Source organism: Centropristis striata, chromosome 19 (genome assembly GCF_030273125.1).
Source record: "Centropristis striata isolate RG_2023a ecotype Rhode Island chromosome 19, C.striata_1.0, whole genome shotgun sequence".
Lineage (NCBI taxonomy): Eukaryota > Metazoa > Chordata > Actinopteri > Perciformes > Serranidae > Centropristis > Centropristis striata.
The window spans coordinates 19,724,108-19,739,016 of record NC_081535.1 but is presented as its reverse complement, the minus strand read 5'-3'; the positions used below and the strand labels follow the sequence as shown (position 1 = coordinate 19,739,016).

General features: G+C 40.7%; 1 protein-coding gene across 5 annotated transcripts in view; it reads right to left on the bottom strand.

The window, feature by feature from the left end:
• cdk5rap2 (CDK5 regulatory subunit associated protein 2) overlaps positions 1-14,909 on the bottom strand; it is a 36,152-nt gene that overhangs the window by 14,465 nt on the left and 6,778 nt on the right. For 3 of the 5 annotated variants that reach the window (XM_059358676.1, XM_059358680.1, XM_059358679.1), the window contains exons 5-30: positions 14,120-14,196; positions 13,772-13,895; positions 13,486-13,658; positions 13,249-13,396; positions 12,999-13,052; positions 9,401-9,523; positions 9,192-9,311; positions 8,975-9,067; positions 8,551-8,769; positions 8,254-8,424; positions 8,012-8,122; positions 7,794-7,931; positions 7,245-7,424; positions 6,888-7,082; positions 6,327-6,518; positions 5,964-6,093; positions 5,725-5,864; positions 5,522-5,638; positions 5,230-5,373; positions 5,017-5,129; positions 4,786-4,925; positions 2,526-2,663; positions 2,335-2,444; positions 2,029-2,172; positions 1,448-1,549; positions 1,129-1,310 (exon numbers count right to left, since the gene is read on the bottom strand). In XM_059358676.1, the coding sequence (XP_059214659.1) occupies positions 1,129-1,310; positions 1,448-1,549; positions 2,029-2,172; positions 2,335-2,444; positions 2,526-2,663; positions 4,786-4,925; positions 5,017-5,129; positions 5,230-5,373; positions 5,522-5,638; positions 5,725-5,864; positions 5,964-6,093; positions 6,327-6,518; positions 6,888-7,082; positions 7,245-7,424; positions 7,794-7,931; positions 8,012-8,122; positions 8,254-8,424; positions 8,551-8,769; positions 8,975-9,067; positions 9,192-9,311; positions 9,401-9,523; positions 12,999-13,052; positions 13,249-13,396; positions 13,486-13,658; positions 13,772-13,895; positions 14,120-14,196 (3,578 nt within the window). The remainder of the gene's footprint in view (positions 1-1,128; positions 1,311-1,447; positions 1,550-2,028; positions 2,173-2,334; positions 2,445-2,525; positions 2,664-4,785; positions 4,926-5,016; positions 5,130-5,229; positions 5,374-5,521; positions 5,639-5,724; positions 5,865-5,963; positions 6,094-6,326; positions 6,519-6,887; positions 7,083-7,244; positions 7,425-7,793; positions 7,932-8,011; positions 8,123-8,253; positions 8,425-8,550; positions 8,770-8,974; positions 9,068-9,191; positions 9,312-9,400; positions 9,524-12,998; positions 13,053-13,248; positions 13,397-13,485; positions 13,659-13,771; positions 13,896-14,119; positions 14,197-14,909) is intronic. The other 2 variants (XM_059358678.1, XM_059358677.1) reach the window with 2 other exon arrangements.

The window sequence follows — 14,909 nt, the reverse complement described above, 5'->3', positions numbered from 1 at the left end:
TCAGACCAAGGGGAAAAAATGTAATGTTGACAGTTCTGGTCTAGGACCTGTTCACACTGACTATAGACATCCTATAATATGGGGTTTTTTTGCCATTTTTGGACAAACTATACTACTACTTGATACTAAGTATCTACCGAGTATAACTGGGCCATTTCTAGCATTCTTAAGCATTTTCAAATTTGACCATTTTTGACAAAAATCGACATGCTATAGTATGACTTTATGCAGTTTTTGGACATGCCATAATATGGTGTTATTCTGTTATTCATGGCCATAGTATGCTCTAATATGTATCAAGAGACTATAATTGACCCATTTTAGGTTTTTTAGGCATTTGAAAATTTGTCAATTTTTGACAAATTTTGGACATGCCATAATCTGTTTTTTTTTTTTGCTATTTTTGGAAAAACTATACTACCACATGTATCAACAGAATAATTGCCCAATTTTAAGCATTTTTATGCATTTTAAAAATTTGACCATTCTTGACAAAAATAAACATAGAATGACTTCTCAGACAGGTAACTTCTGATCGGGCAATTTTTAGCGATAATCACCCTGCATAATCAGGACCCATAAGGTTAAAACAAAAACTGGAATCAAATTATGCAGCAATTGGGACGTCCCGGTGGCTCACACTGGTAGAGTGAGTACCATTAAGGCTGAGTCCTTCCTGCGGCGGACCCGGGCTCGAATCCGGCCTGAGGTCCCTTTGCCGCATGTCCTCTCCTCTGTCTCCCCCTTTCTATCTATCACTTTCAATAAAAGCAAAAAAATGCCAAAAAAATAATCTTTAAAAAAAATAAAGCAATTAATTGCAATTTAATGCTTCTGATATGTACATTTATGTTCTTTGTTGTCACAAAGACCTCATAAAGAAATATGTTTTTTGAATCATTATTAGTATTATTACGAGTCCATAAGGCATCTTTTCTGAGTGCCAGCATATCTTTTTAATTGTTCCCAATGAGAAGAGAGCGTATGCAGCCACCTAGAGTAAAAGCACTGCATCAAACATCTTACTCAGAGCACTCTGAAGTCAGTTTTTGTTTTGGCCAAACCAAAGGGCCACGTGTGACAGCCCCCTTAAATTTAAAAGTAGGATCTGGTGAGGAAAAGACCCACCTTAGGTGTGAGACTGATGTGGCTCCACAATGAGTCAGCAGGGATTTAAGTGCCTTTGTATCTGTGTTCCACTGCTTGGAATTTCCTGTGTCCAAGGTGTCGTTGTCAGACTGAGCATGTTCTCTACTCTGACCAAGGCCACTGTCCAAACTCATATCACCCAACAGCTTTCCAGACACCATCTATACCAGAAAGGTTAGAACAATTCATTAGGGTCACATATAAAAGGAGTTTCCCACAGTATTTCCATTGAACATTGTCTTAAATCTTTCAAAAGCTTCAGATTCTTTTTTTTTTTCATTTTTACAAATGATCATACCTGTCCTAGTTTGATGTCTGTCTGAGTCTCTTTATCCTGACCAGAGTGATGCGTCCTGCTGCTGTGAGCCACAGGCCGCATCTCATGTGTCTTCTCAAGCTGCTAGAGTAATGGGATGGGAGGCGAGTATGACACACATGGCTCGGTAAAAGAAAACTTAATGAGGGAACAGAATCCATAAAACACTGCACAGCAAAAGCAGAATGGTATGATGTGTCTAATGTGGCATGGGCGAAGAGAGAGCATTTCATGGGACACAGAGATAAAGAAAATAGGGAATGATTAGGAAAGGTGAAGGAGAAAAAGAGGATCTTCTACTATAGACAAGAAACACACTTGTTAGAGAAATACGACATACAGAACCACAGGGTAAAGAGACATTAGTAACAGGCTAGACAGAGCAAAGGTTAAGATGTTGGTTCAAAGGTTAGAAAGGAGCTAATACAGGTGGATGTTAGACAATGACTCAGAAATGGTTCTTCGCGTATTGGACATGTTATACAAAAGTTTAAAAGGTTTCAGAAATACATTTTTGATGCCATAACTTTGTTGATTTGCAGCTGCCTTTAACAGCATCTAACCTGTTTCAAGTGGCTTCTGCTAGACACATCTTTGTCTTCTTTGTTGTAAGCGTCATGGTCCGACTTCTCCAATAGCGACAGGCGGTTCTGCAGCTCGTTGTTTATGGTCTGCAGTCTGCTCACACAATCCTGCAGCTCCAGCACCTAAAGCCCAGACGGACTCATTTTTATTTATTTGCATCTTTATCTTCCTGCATTTTGGTGACTCGTATTGCAAAATAGCTTTAAAAATCTACTGTTTTATTCATTAGATAGTGAGACATTACTTTTTTCTAAACATTTTATTTAGTTTGAAAATGAATTCACCTTCTGCCTGAGCTCTTGTGCTGAGAGTAGAGACAAGCTGTCATCCTGTCCCTCTCCCACACAGATACTCATGTAGGAAGTCTGATCTCCAATGAAACTCAAAGTTTCGCCTGAAAAACAATAGTCATGAGTGACAAAAATACTCCCACGTGTCAAAACTCTGAAAGAAGAGAATAGAAGAGTCCTACTACCATCAGTGGCGCCACCAACCCCTCCCCCACGGTTCTGGATGGCTCCTAAACGAGCCTGCAGGGACGTGTTCCAGCGCTGTGCATCTTCAAGCTGATGTCTCATGCTCTCCAACTCTTTAGGATCAATCAGGTCCATACCTGAACACATACACAGAGGGTTACACACAGACAAACACACACACGGGATCTGTCTGGTAGGTAAAGAATATTTCTCACTTAACACTAATTCACAATGGTTCACATGTTAAGAGACATCAATTGTTATGACTTTGTGTGCGCTTATGTGAAACTGTCAAATGTCATTTAGATTTTGTAAACTGCAAGTGATTTTCACTACTATAAAAACCCTAACATCAAGTATGCATAGACAAGAGGAACAGATTTTACACAAGATGATAGCTCTGGAATTAAAATGAAAAATTCATAGTTCATGGTAGGTATTTGTGCAAAATCTAACTGCCCCACTAAATTTGATGCAATTTCAATCAAAAGTTTAAAGTAAATTATTAATTTTTAGAAAGTTAAAACAAAAAATGCATAATTGTACTAAACATCTATGCCTTATATTCATAGTTTATATTCTTTCTTGAGAAAGAAATCATTTGTTATTAGAATGCATTTAATGCTTCTCGCCATGGTTGTTCAATTCATATCAAATCCCCTATACTGTAAGTGGAATGAGGAAAGCTGGCAATGGAATGAGAGCTGCAAAAATGAATCGATTAGTTGTCTACTAGTACATTTATCGCCAAGTATTTCCAGCTTCTTAAATATGAATATTTCCAAGTTTCTTTACTCCTCTATGACAGTAACCTGAGTATGTTTGAGTTGCTGACAAAAACGAGATATTTAAGAACGTCACCTCGGGCTTTAGGAAACAGTAATTGTCATCACTCTCTTATATTTTATATAGCAAACAACAAATCAATTCATCTGGAAAATAATTGACACATTAAAAAAAATAATAATAATAATAATTAGTCGCAGCCCTAGATCTGTAAAAATATTTAGTGTGTAAACAGAAGTTTGGAATAAAAAATACAAATTCAAAAATAATATGCAAATATAACCACTATGTTTTTGTGTGATTATCTATATGCACCACACACATTTTGTGTTCTGTAGATTATAATAATTATATGTATAAAAGAAGAAATGTAGAAATGTTCCAAGAGATCATTAATGTAGCTGCATCTATCTTGTATTCAGTGTGAATGTGAGACATGGGCCTGTTACTTACAGCTGACCTATTTATACACCTGGCTCCGTTCAGATAGGGGAGGGGTGTGAGCATGCACTCAACACGCACACACAGACGAACGAGCACACACATGCATGTGGACAGATACTAAAGTGATTTGGCTTTGACGACAACCTGAGCGTACTGTGACACTTTTAATCAGTCTCAGGGCTGCGACCTCATGTCACTGACTGTGCTAAATTACACTAACAATGTGATGTCATAAGATTTTTTAATAATAAAAAGATTTTATTATTATTATTATTATTAATTCAGGGGGGCTACTCTACAGTATTCTAGTAATGGTAATACTCTGATTATTTCGCTGTATAACACCCTTTAATACATTTTTTAAAAAGTTGTTATATAATGACATGCTTATGCAATGAAATATAAGAGTGACAGATGGTGGGATTATTAAACAGAGGGGTGTTTAGAGGTGATACAATCAGCAGGCATCCAAATGTTTTAATGGGACAGTGAACACAGGCAGACAGCATGTTTGAAGTGAAAAACAGGAAGACAGGCCAACACAGCCTTTATTCACATTTTTTTTTAAATAAAGGACAGACAGACTGGAAAACAGTGTGCAGCCATTACATTTAAACGGGACAGAGAAAACAGGCATGGTTATAGACAGAACATGCAGATGAGGAGGTGATGATGTAAAGGACAGTGAACAAAAAGTGCACAGAGATTAGGAGTGATGAGATCAGGTGTGTATGCTGAATGAAGTGACACATATAAAGAAAGGGGATGTGAGCTTGTCAGCAGGAGATATAATTAGAGTAAACATGCAGCACAAAGACAGGTGTGTGTGTGTGTGTGTGTGTGTGTGTGTGTGTGTGTGTGTGTGTGTGTGTGTGTTTTTTCCCTAGGAGTTAAAGATATACATCTCCCTAAGCTTCTTGTCTTAACTCTTCTAACAAATGATACACTACTCCGCCCCTTTATTTCTTTATTTCTGTTCTTTCATTCAGTTCCCCTCGTCATTTACCACCCAGTGTGTTTGCACTGCACCTTCTCTGAGTTTGGCTCTGTGTATCTCCCTCTCCAAGTCGTCCCTCAGCTCCTCATTAGTTTTGATACTCTCCTCCAGCTGCTGCCTGAGGAGCTGCACTGCTGTCAGCTCCAGCTGCAGTGCGTGGAGACGCTGGGCGCTGCAAAACACAAGTTTATTCAACAAATAAATCAAGCTACTCAGAAAAGTCATTTCATTTTCACTAATTGCAGTGATTTTTCTGTTACTACCTGTCCTGCTCCTTTACAGTCCTGACCAGGCTGGAGTAGAGCTGCTGTTCGGCTCTCAGTGCTTTGTTCAGAGCATCATGCTCCTGTTGCAAGGCTATTAGGTTAGGCAACGTCTTAAGGGGAACAGAAAATTGTAATTGATATCAGAGCATTGTGTTAAAAATGTGCTTTTTTGTGGTAGTCTATTCATCAGAAAAGTTGTGTTTAGTTTACTTCTTGCTGGCTATCTCCACCGATCATGGTTCTCTCCCTCTGCGGGAGTCCTGGGAGTGACCTCTCCATGGCAGAGCCGATGACCTGATCCTGGGTGTGATCAGCCCGACTATCCCCTCTCTGACCGAGGCGCTGGTGGAGAACCTGCTCATAGACATAAAGAAAACATGAGAAATACAAGAAGAGAGGCTGCTGAGTTCAAATGCATTGAGCAGAAAAGCTCCTTAGCCAAAGCTGCTGAGTGTTTCATTGACTGACAAGTGTTTGACTCTGTGAATGGGTGAATACTTACATCGATAATCTCATCCTTGGTTTTCAGAGTGGCAGTCAGGGACTCGATATTAGCAGCCTGACCTTCATTGCGACCCTCCAGCTCAGATAGCAATGACTGCAGCTCTGCCAGGGAAATCTGGATGTCGAGAAAAAAAGGATAATACATAAATAATCTCGGAAGTCCCGATTATGGACAAAATAAAATGATTATAACCGACTGACCTTCAGTTCATTTTCCCTCTTCAGTGCTTTATTCAGTGCCTCGGTTTTCTGTGCTAGCTCCTTCTTCAGGACAACGACTGTCTTCTTGGAGAAGGAAACGTTCTCCACAGTATCCTCACTATTCCTCCTGGACAGCTCAGCTTTAGATCAGACAAAACAGAGTCAAATGTTGGACCGACATGCACTCTCTCTGACTTATAATTAACCAGTGAGCGGGTTTAAAGCTCCAAAGGCCTCACCTTCCCTCTCGTCCAACTTCTCCTGCATGATCTGGATAGTTTGTCTGAGCTCCAACACATGATCCGACCCCTCCTTCTGCCTCATCTCTGCCAGAAACTGGTCCCTCTCCTGACCACGTTGCAGAAGCTTCTGCACATTTAAAAAAAAGGTTAAAGAAAGTTAAGACACTCAAATAATGAACAACTGATACAACTTGCAACTTCGTCAACCTAGTCCGCCAAGTAAATTGAAGTCATAATGAAGGAGAGTAGTCTTATTTGTATTATTCTCCCTGGGAGTTTTCATTTCCTCTTCTTGTTAGGCTTCTAAGTCAAGCACATTTTACAGCTGAGTGACTGCGATGTATCCCCGGAGGAACTTACATTGATGAGACTGTCTTTTTCAGCAAGCAGGGTTTTGAGCTCTGCAGTCTCTAAATAACCCTCCTGGGCCGTTGTAGAGCTTTGCTTCTCAGCGGTGGCGAGCTGCTGCTGCCTGTCAGACAGCTGCCTCCTCAGTTCCTGAATCTCTTGGGTGCGCTCAGACAGCATGCGGTTGTAATGCTCTGCAGACTCCTGGAGAAACGAAAGGAAGAACAGATGAAAGTAATGAGTTACTGATGTTTGCCCACATCCTGTTCATACAAATGGCTTTTTGTAGTTTTTTAAATGTAAATACGATGCACATTGCATGTCTGTATAAAGTGTAAATAATTTGTAAATCATTTTAAATTCACATTTTTGTTGCTTAAATACAACTCCTGCATGCATTTTGTAATTCATTTTAAATTGATATGTTCGCACTTACTTAACTCTCTCATTTGCATGTTACTTGCAGTCACATTTTGCTGTTATTTTTTTATATTCTAGTACTATTTGTTGCTAAAGTTTCTCAAAAAGAATTCCTCAAACCATTGAAAAATGTTTTCATAATTAGATGTTCACCTTAATTAGCTGGTCTTTGCTGCTGATTGTAGCCAGCAGTCCTTCCACAGCGCTGTCATTGTCTGCCACCAGCCTTTCCCTGGCCTTCATAGCCTCAGCCAACATAGCCTCTGCGACCTTTAACCTCTGACCCATCTGTTCAGCGAGGTCACGTTCATGAGTCTGTGACTGGCTCAGAATTGATTCGGCCATTTCCTGCAAACAAGGTTAACAGAGTTAGAAAAATGTATAAAATCTACTACAAAAGCATCTCAGGATAAAGTGTTTGTATAAGTGAACCCCCTGAGTCAGAATGGTGAACAGAGAAAGAACAAAATTGAAAATACAGCAGAGTGAAAGTGACATTTTTCAACTAACCTCCATATCCTTTGTCTTGCGCTCCAGTGAGAGCTGTAGCTGGCTGATGATGGAGTCCTTCTCCCTCAGTGATCTGTTCAAGTTATCTTCTACATCTTGCTTGGCTCTCTGCAGGTTCTTTAGAGTATTTGCAAGATGCTGCAGCTCCACATCCTTCTCTTTAATCAGACTGTCAAAACTCTGGAAGGACAGGAATGGGCAGACAGATGCAGACGGGTGTGAAAAGCACAAAAAAAACAGGGATAATCTTCGGATTTTCTGCACAGATTTTGCACTTCTCAGCACAATTGACCAGCCATGATTGACTCCGCTGAGTTACGTGACATGACATTAAAACTGTGTTTTAATGCACAAAAAACATTTTGACTTCTTACTACTTCTAGCCATGATTATTCTCTTTCCATAGAGGTGCAGGAGTTTTATATTAAAGTGAAAAACGAGGCTGCAGTTAGTAAAATGTGACAGGAAACAAGAGCAATTTGATTACCGATTCCCAGAAAAGGCTAAATTGTGGCCTCAGTTTCAGATTTTTTTTTCATGACTTCTTACATTTAGGGTTTCGTCGTTGTGAGAGAGCAAGTTATTGAGCCTGTCCAGGTCTCTCTCCTTCTCTCTTAGAGACAGCTGCAGCTGGTGTATCTCATTGTCTTTCTCCTCAATGGCAGCAAACTTCTCATCCAGCGCTTCCTGAAAGAGAGCAAACAAAGCAACGTCAGAATCAAATTATAGTCATTGTGGTGAGAAGATTACACAGAAGGAATGTGCACCTCCAGGGCTTTCTCCTTTTCTTTCAGCCTTTGCCGCAGCTTGGATAGCACATTATCGTTTCCTCCTGGACTTTTGCTTTGCTCAAAGTCTCTGACCATGTTTATGTACTCCTGATAAACACAGAGGAAAAACAATGTTAACGCCAACTTTCTGAATAAATTCAAAGGCTAATTTTCCAATTGACAAAACATTAACACACACAAAATGATCTTTTTTTCCGTTTTCAGTGTTTATGTGTCACCTGTAGCTGCTGCTCTTTATCTGCCAGTGTGGTTGTGAGCCGCTGGATGGTGACCTCATGGGCTTGCACTTTTCTTTTGGTTTGATCCAGCAGCTCCTGGTACTGCTGCTCCAGAGTGCTCTCCCTGTCCCCTATCTCACCACTCAGCTTTTTGAGCTGATTGTTTAGATCCTGGAGGTGAAAGTACAATAACAGATTAACAGATTGACAGAAAAAAGGATTTGAAATGCCTGATGTCTATGTTCTGGAGACAATAATGAAGTTTTATTTATAAAAACTACAAAACTACTGTCTTACATTCAGGGCCTTGTCTCCCTTCTTCTTCTGCTGTTGTAGGTCCTCTAGTTCTACCTCTAGCTGATCCTTTGCTTGCTGTAAATCAGCCAGCTCTTGCTCCTTCCTCTCCAGGCCGCGCTGTAGCTTTTGGGCTTCAAGCACTTTCACATGGTGTTCCCCCTGGAGTTGGGCTAGCTCCGTTTGCTTTGCCATTAACAGATTTTGGTGCTCCTCTGCTCCCTGAGGGGATAAATGCAAGAAATGCTTATTTTTTACAGAGGCTGCAATGTGTATATGTCAATTACATGGAGATAAATATAATTTGCTTTCCTGCTTCCTTAACTTCTTTGAGATACTGAGCTCTTAGTTATATGATATGTGAATGTAAATGAGCCATTATCATATAGTCAAAGGTTGGCTCATTATAAAAAAGTGCAGAACTTACCTGGTATTTCTGCAGTTGGGCTTTATGTGCTGCCTCTCTGGCCTTGGCCAAAGCGTCATCCCGGTCCTCGATCTCATGACACAGCTCTGCGATCTGTGCAAGAAAGAAACAGACAAGAAGGTTGTTGCTCGAGCATTGCATAACAAAAGAAGTGAAAACGATGTAGTAATAGTGTTAAGACTCCCATAATGTGTTAATAATAGGATTATAACTTTACCTCTGTTTCCTTTTCCTTGAAGACCTGTGTAAGCCCCTGGATAGTTTTGTCTCGCTTTAGTCCATTTTTCTTTTCAGAGTTGAGTTCATTCTCCTTCTCCTCCAGCTTCACTAACAGCATCTGTTTACACACAGAAGTGATGTTATACAAAGAAACCTCTCAACCTAATTCAAAAATATTTAAAAGAGCATAATGTCATCTCTGTGTACCTTTATTTGATTCTCAGTATCCTCCAGTGTTTTACTCAGGTTCGCATTGGTGCTTTTCGTCTGGGCAAGCTCTTCGGTCAGCAGCTTATTGCAGGACTCCAATCGGCTAACCTCATTCTGCTTCTAAGCAAATCCAGACAATAACAAAACAGAAAAAATGAAAAATGTATTAATACCAGCAACGTTAAGCAGCAAAGCTGTTGTGTGTCACAGCTCCTTACTGGCTATAGCAATTAGCCGAGCAGGCAAAGAAACTACCTCCACCACTCTGACAGGAGTATATTCATCATCAAATTCCTCTGTCAGGTCATGTAGAGACTTCCATTGTGCCTCCCTGTGTCTCTGCTTGGCTCGGGGATTGAGAGGGCGAGTAATTAACCTCCTCAGGACAGGGATGTGGCTCCCTGCAGGGGCAGAGACTTGTTGCTTAGAGATGCAGCGCAGGAGACCAATCAGGTCAGAGATCACAGAAGGCTGACTTGAGGAACTTTGGAGCAGCGCTCTGGCCTGAACTTTTCCTCTTGGGTCATCAGTGGCACAATGTCTGGCAACAAACACCGTGGGCTCTCTGAGTTTCCGTTTGGGTGGCGTGTCTGGAGGGGTGTCTGAGGAAAGGTCTCGATTGAGGGACTGCATGGATGCAGAGCGACCTTTGAATCCAGGTCTTGGCAGTGTGCCCTTACGTTGCACCAGGTTAAGGTACAAGCTCTGTGAGCGGTGGCGTGTGCCTTGGAGACTAAAGCTCCTCATAGAGCCATCGATGCATGTTGTTGATCTCAGCCTGCTGCTCCTGAGGTTTGAGCGAGCTGGGAATGCATCTTTACTAACAATTCGATCCAGACTCACACACCTTCTCATTCGATTGTGATCGCTTCCACTCTCCCTGAACAGCTGTCCTTCAGAGGCCGGCTGACACAAAGCCTCATCATCAGGACTGAGCAGAGTCTTGCAGCTGGTGCTCTTCACGCTACTCTTGTACAAACTTGAGTTGTTTTTGTTGTAGATGTGGATGATGCACTGGATCAGGTGCTCTTTCTCCATCTGCAGCTTCTGGACCTGTGTGGTGTGGTCTTCCTGCAGCTGGCTGATGTTAATATCGCATTGAACCACCTTCTCCAACTGGAACACACACTTCCCACAGAGGAACTCTCCCTGGCCGTCACGAGTCACCTCCCAGCCCAGCACATGAGACAAGATGACTTGTAGCTTCCTCTGTGCTGAAGAGCTGAAAATCCAGCGACACTGGCTTCCAACCAGACGTACACCACAAATACGACATGGGTCCCTCATGGCTCCTTTAGATTCCAGATTCATCCACTTAGAAGGAGTCCAAAAAGCCTCTCGCTCACACACAAACTGTTCGGTGACCTAATGGTCATCAGCCTGCCAACCATGGAATAGCTATCTAACATTTTCTCTCACTGCATCAGCAAGAGAAGCACAGAGGAGAATGCCTGAGTGCAGAGCAGTTTAAACCCTAAGCCTTTGATAATCCCTGCTCCCGCCTCTATTCCACTCTCCCCCACACATTCAATCAGATCAAATCCTCTCGTATTGCTGCAGTGATCTGCGTTATGGCCTGTGCCAGCCCATCTCTAGAAAACCTCCTCCCAGATTCCAGATCAGGTATAAAGATCGGCCCCCTACAGGTGCCTCTTCAGGGTACTGGTGAATATGGAAGCAGCCACCAACTTCTATCATCCATCCTGCCTGGCGGTATATCTAAAAATCTGCTTTAAGATTAGAGGAGGTGTTTTCTGGCAATCACTTTCCATTACACCTCTACCCTAGAGAGGACACTCAAAGTCCTGTCATGCCACTGAAGTCTTTCTGGTGGACATGTTATCACCAATCATTCAAAATGCTTTTCAACACATGCAGCACATTCATTTATTTACCCAGATCTGGTAAACACAGACATGCTATGGCATTTTCCCCCTTTAATACAGAAGGATGGACACAAATAGCTCTCAGGGGAACCATCTCCAGACAGCATGGTAATCCAGTCTTAACACCATGACCCGAGTCGAGACGTCAAGGCCTGATGAGGACCCATGGACTCTGTCCAACCAACAGCTTTCTACTTTAAACTTCAACACTTAACACCAACACAGTACTTTCACCAAAAGCTGGCATAATGTTTTTATGACCACTTTCCAACAGCAATCAGTCGTCTTGTTAGACAAGTGACAACTTAGGATATTTTACTACAATCAATCGAACATTAAAATACATCATATCAGCGCAATCAACAAGCTTCACATTTGGTGTTAAAGGGATTGTTTGGTTGTAGTGAAGTGGGGTTTTATGAAATACTTCTCCATAGTTAGCATGTTATCTACAGTAGATGTGGATATAGGGGAAGTACTGATACGGAAGCTAAGTAATGTACTCCTGTGGACAGGGGCAGCAGCAAGAGGTTTTTTAGCCACCAAATTGGCTTGCCTAAAAATCAATAGTCACCGATATATATATGTATGCTCTCTCAAAAGCCAACAGACTCATTTGAAAAAAAACAGCAATTTTACCATACAGAACACAGGAGGTGCTGGTCTCCTGCTGCCTTGATAAATTTGTTTTAGGATTTTCTTAAGGTGAGCCTTTTTTAGGTGGCTAAAAATATGCTTGCTGCTTCCCCTGTCCACAGCAGGACTTTGCTTAGCTTCTATGTCTCCTGTGGCTTCTCCAAAACTGGGGACGTGCCGACCGCCATCTAATGTAGGTAAAACACTGACCATGGATAATTACCTCATACAACCACAAATCAAAAAAATCTTAACTATCTCTTTAAGGATATGTGTCATAATAATATTCAGCCACCAACACCACAGAATGTAAAACCACATGGCTGGTGTAGAGAACATACATGAAAGAATTATTCCCAGAAAATCCGCTAATACAGGTTTACCATCGTAAAAGGGATTATGGGAAATTGAGAGATTATTCCATAGGTTACTAACATCAATCTAAAGTCAGGAAAAACAAGTGATGACCAAAGAGCACCAGCAGTGACTACTTCAAAATCCTTCTTCACCAGTTAGTTATAATGATAAGCTTTCTTATTGTGAAACTGACATTAGACAACCCATTAAAGCCCCAAGACTACCACATCAAACATTAGAACAACTCATTTTCTTCACTGAAGCAGGATACAAAAATAAAACTGCACCAGGAGGCACACAGAGCAAAAAAGCAAGTCATAAAACACGCCAAAGTACATTTCCTCTGGTTCAGCAGAAGCACATAGAGCATCCTATGAAGTTTACAGTGCATGTTTTGTGTGCACAGCAAAGAACACAGCCTGTGTCCATCTGTTGGTCTGTGAGTATTGACTTGGTTTGTAATATTACTGCAGCTAAATGAGTAAGCTTTTGGTTTGAGGCAAAACTATTGCTGGAAACAATTATTGACATGAAAAAAGTCTCCCAGTGTGCAACAAAATATCTCAAAAACATGGATAGGTGGAAAGAATCCAAAAAAGCAGAGTTTAAGCGGTCAGCCAGAAGTCAGATTCGGTGTGCACTCGTCATTTTAAGGTTCATCATTTAATTAAAGAGAGAGATAAGAGATTTAATAAGAAAATCCTCAAAACACCAACCTGATGGTCTGGTGTTGTTCTGTCCTTCCCTCTGTGTAACTCGTCCCTCAGTGCCTGGAAAACAGACAATAAGATGTCACAAGCCAGTAGTGCTGAAACTAAGTTTTAGTTATTTGGTGGTTAACAATGACAATAAATTAAATTTCTCTGAATGTACAGTATACACTCTCAAAACATGGAAACAACTGACTTTAAACATTTTGTAAATCAATTAAATTCAAATAATTTGATACAGCAGTACAAGTCATACCTCTAACTCCTGATCTTTCTTGGCAATGGCATCAGATAGTTGTTTTATAGAGTCAGTTGATGGTGCATCTGTCTCCCTGTCTGCACTTTTCTTCTGATGAATCTCAGCTTCCTGGTTCTTTAAAGTGATCTTCAGTTGTTCAATTATACTGGAGTAAAAAAAAAAAAACAAGTTAAAAAAATGACTTTCACCCTAAAACAGAAAAATAATAATGTCTGCGTATCTATTCTTCTCTACTTGTCTTTTTCCTGCAGGGCCTGCTGCAGGTCCTGAACTGGGTGGGGGACAGGGGTAAAGGTGCTTGTTGGACCCAGGGCTTGAATCTGCTTCTCCATGTTTATATTCTTTAACTTTTCCTGCTCAGCGATGGCTGCCATCTTGTCAACCTCTTCCTCTGCCGTTCGCAGACACTGAAATGAGGCAAAGAAGACCAAGTGAGACAACTACCCACGACTCCCTTAGGGATGAAACAGAAAAGTACTGCTGTCAGGGAGTATTAGTAAAGTAAAAAAATTTGACTCACCTGTTCTAGGTCAGCTATCCTCTTGTGAAATGCTTCTCGAAGTGCATCCATGTCTCTCTGCGCTTGCTCTCTCATACGCTGGGGTTCTCCTGATTCCCGACCAGCCAGACTCTCCAACGCTTTCCTGAGAAACATTCACAGGGGAAAGTAGTTAGTGCTCAAAAATGTTTTTGCACCTGGGCCTCCATGACTTCCTACTAATTAAGATCTTATTTTGTCTCAATTCTTAAAACGACATCATTCATATATATATATATATATATATATATATATATATATATATATATATAAGAGTAGAGTTCAAAATGATCAGTACAGTAGGAATATTAAGCGACAAACAATACTCACGATGCAGACACGAGCAGCTCTTGTTTCTCAGCTAGGTCTCTCTTCATAGACTCCAACTCTACCTTCAGCTCAATGTTCTATAAACACACAACAATCAGTCCATTATGGCACATATTGCACATATGGAGCCATCACAAAAACACTGGCACAAGCTGTGGAAAAACATACAACAGGTTCTTAGAAATTGTTCTCCCTGACAGTTGCATTGTTAGCATTACCAAATTAATGATTCTCAAGGTTTACCTTGGATAACAGTCTTACTAAAAAAAGGAAAAAAGATAAGAAACACAAGCAGCCCTAATGAGACAAAGAGATTCCAATGTGCTTACAGCTCACTCAAAAAACAGCTGTTCTAAGATCATAAATGTGGAATTTTGGTTGAACCAAATCCAGCTGTTGTTGTGATCTAAGTTAGCCTTGGAAGGAAACACTTAGTCAGATGCAACATTAAAGCATATATATGACATAACATATAAGCATATATAAGTATACTGTTATTCACATGGTCTGAGAGAAAACTTGACTCCTCTGTTTTCAGGCTTTAGAAAATCTAGAGACTTTGGCCAATCAAAAGTAATTTCAGAGAGGCCGTTTCTATTGACTGTTGTACATGTGCAGTTGTGATTCATATACATTCCTTAAGTTTAGACGGTGAAAACCTAAATCAATGGCTGAAAATTCAAACCAAAGAAAGGAAGACAAGAAAGAGCTGGAGATAAAATGTTGCTAATAGTGAAGCTATTTACCAACTACTACTAGCCAAATGTTCACAGCTGTGGTCAATTCAAGT